The sequence below is a fragment of the Plasmopara halstedii genome (genome assembly GCF_900000015.1).
Source record: "Plasmopara halstedii genome assembly, contig: Scaffold_444, whole genome shotgun sequence".
In the NCBI taxonomy this organism is placed as follows: domain Eukaryota; phylum Oomycota; class Peronosporomycetes; order Peronosporales; family Peronosporaceae; genus Plasmopara; species Plasmopara halstedii.
Window position 1 is genome coordinate 518,239 of NW_020187364.1, and position 1,655 is coordinate 519,893.

The 1,655-nt window shown below is 40.7% G+C and overlaps 1 protein-coding gene across 1 annotated transcript; it reads left to right on the plus strand.

The window, feature by feature from the left end:
* Positions 1–60: 60 nt before the first annotated feature.
* On the plus strand, positions 61–1,182 carry PHALS_10068 (CTLH/CRA C-terminal to LisH motif domain; the record flags this gene model as incomplete). Its single annotated transcript, XM_024725424.1, has 1 exon — positions 61–1,182. One exon carries the CDS (start codon positions 61–63, stop codon positions 1,180–1,182), a length of 1,122 nt encoding a protein of 373 aa, XP_024576203.1.
* Positions 1,183–1,655: the final 473 nt, after the last annotated feature.

The following is a 1,655-nucleotide window of genomic DNA, read 5'->3' on the forward strand; positions in this document are numbered from 1 at the left end:
AAAGAAGATTTTGAAAATGAAGACGAAGAGGAGCATGAAAAGGAGGAAGCGGATGAAGGAATGGGAATTTTATTAGATCGAATAAATGATGTTGATATGGACGATCTGGACGCTCGAGCGGATGATAAGAAAGCTTTGTTTCCAACTGTGAGTCTTAATGGAGTGGGAGAGTTGGTGCACGGAGTGTTTGATTTAAATTCGTTTTTGTTTGATTTGTCAAGTTTTGAACAGCAAATTCAACAAGAACGACAATGTGCGTTAGAAGTTGAACGTACGAAACGGAATAAAAATATTCCGATGAGTGTTGTTGAACAGGAACGATTTCAAGATGAAGTGATGATGGTGGAATTAGTGCGCGATTACTTTCTACATTACGGTTATGCGACTACATATGAGGCGTTTGAAGCGACTCTGATGCCAATGAAAAGTCAGCAAACTTCGACGGGCGTGAACGAAAGTGATAAAGTCTCGTCAAATACCACAAAACAAATGGAATTCATGGAGGATGAAAGCAAAAGGAACGACTTGAATGGAACACCTTCTCAGACGATCTCAAAGACACATCAAATGTTCGTGTCTTTGAATCTCCGAAACGAAGTGCGTGACTACATTCGCTCTTTTCGGACAGCACAAGCACTTGTCGTATTAGAACACAATATTCCAACCCTGCTGAAGCATTGGTCTGAGCACCAAACAAAATGTCTAAGACGACTCATGTTGTACTGTCGAATTCTCTGTATTATTGACATTTTGACTCTTCAAAGCGAAGCAAACACTAGTAATTCGTCGTCGAATGGTGCGTCATTGCTAGCAATTGAAGAAACAAAGCGCGATGGATGGAATCCAGATTTAGCGATTGAAGTTGCTCGTCAAGTTTTCGTATCAAATCTGGAGAATACAAGTGGAAAACGCAAAAGAGAGGCAAATGATTGCACGATGACAAATGACGAGAATCGAGATGATATTGAATTAGTCATGAGTCTGCTCTTGTACGACCAGCGCGAGAATGTACCCAAAACAAGTCGTGCACGGCGATTCTTGACGTTTGAGTTTCGCGAATCTGTTGCAGAGCAACTCAACTGCTTATTATTAGGATACGATGATGCTCCACAGACGAGATCGCGGGTTTCTTGTCTGGAAACCTTTCTGGCCGATCTAGAAACCTTGCAGAAAGAATGTTAACACCACGGCTGTCGCGTGTACCCCGAGAGCGTAGAGGGTACGACAGATTGCAAGCGCAAAATTACGTGCCGACGAGCATCTATAGATTCAAACTCTGACGATTTCTCATCGTCTCAAAGTGAAGATGAAGATCAAGATGATGACGACAGGGATGAATAGTATTTTGTGATTATCAAGTTGATTGAGACTCAAAGTGCTGAAAGTATCATGCGAACATGTTTGAAAAGATGACTTATTTACTAAGAATCAATAGTAGATTTTATCTCGACGTACAAATTTACAAATCTGTTGGCAAATTTGTCAAGTCTTGTGAAATGATTTGAGGCTTAAACCATTACCACTCTAGTTGGCTAGGCACACTTGATGATTCTTTCAGCTACAAATTCCTTACAATTTCACATACCTATGACGACACTAACCATCACTTGTTTTATGCGTATGGTGTCGATTCTTGACGTTTGTTGTATTCGCTA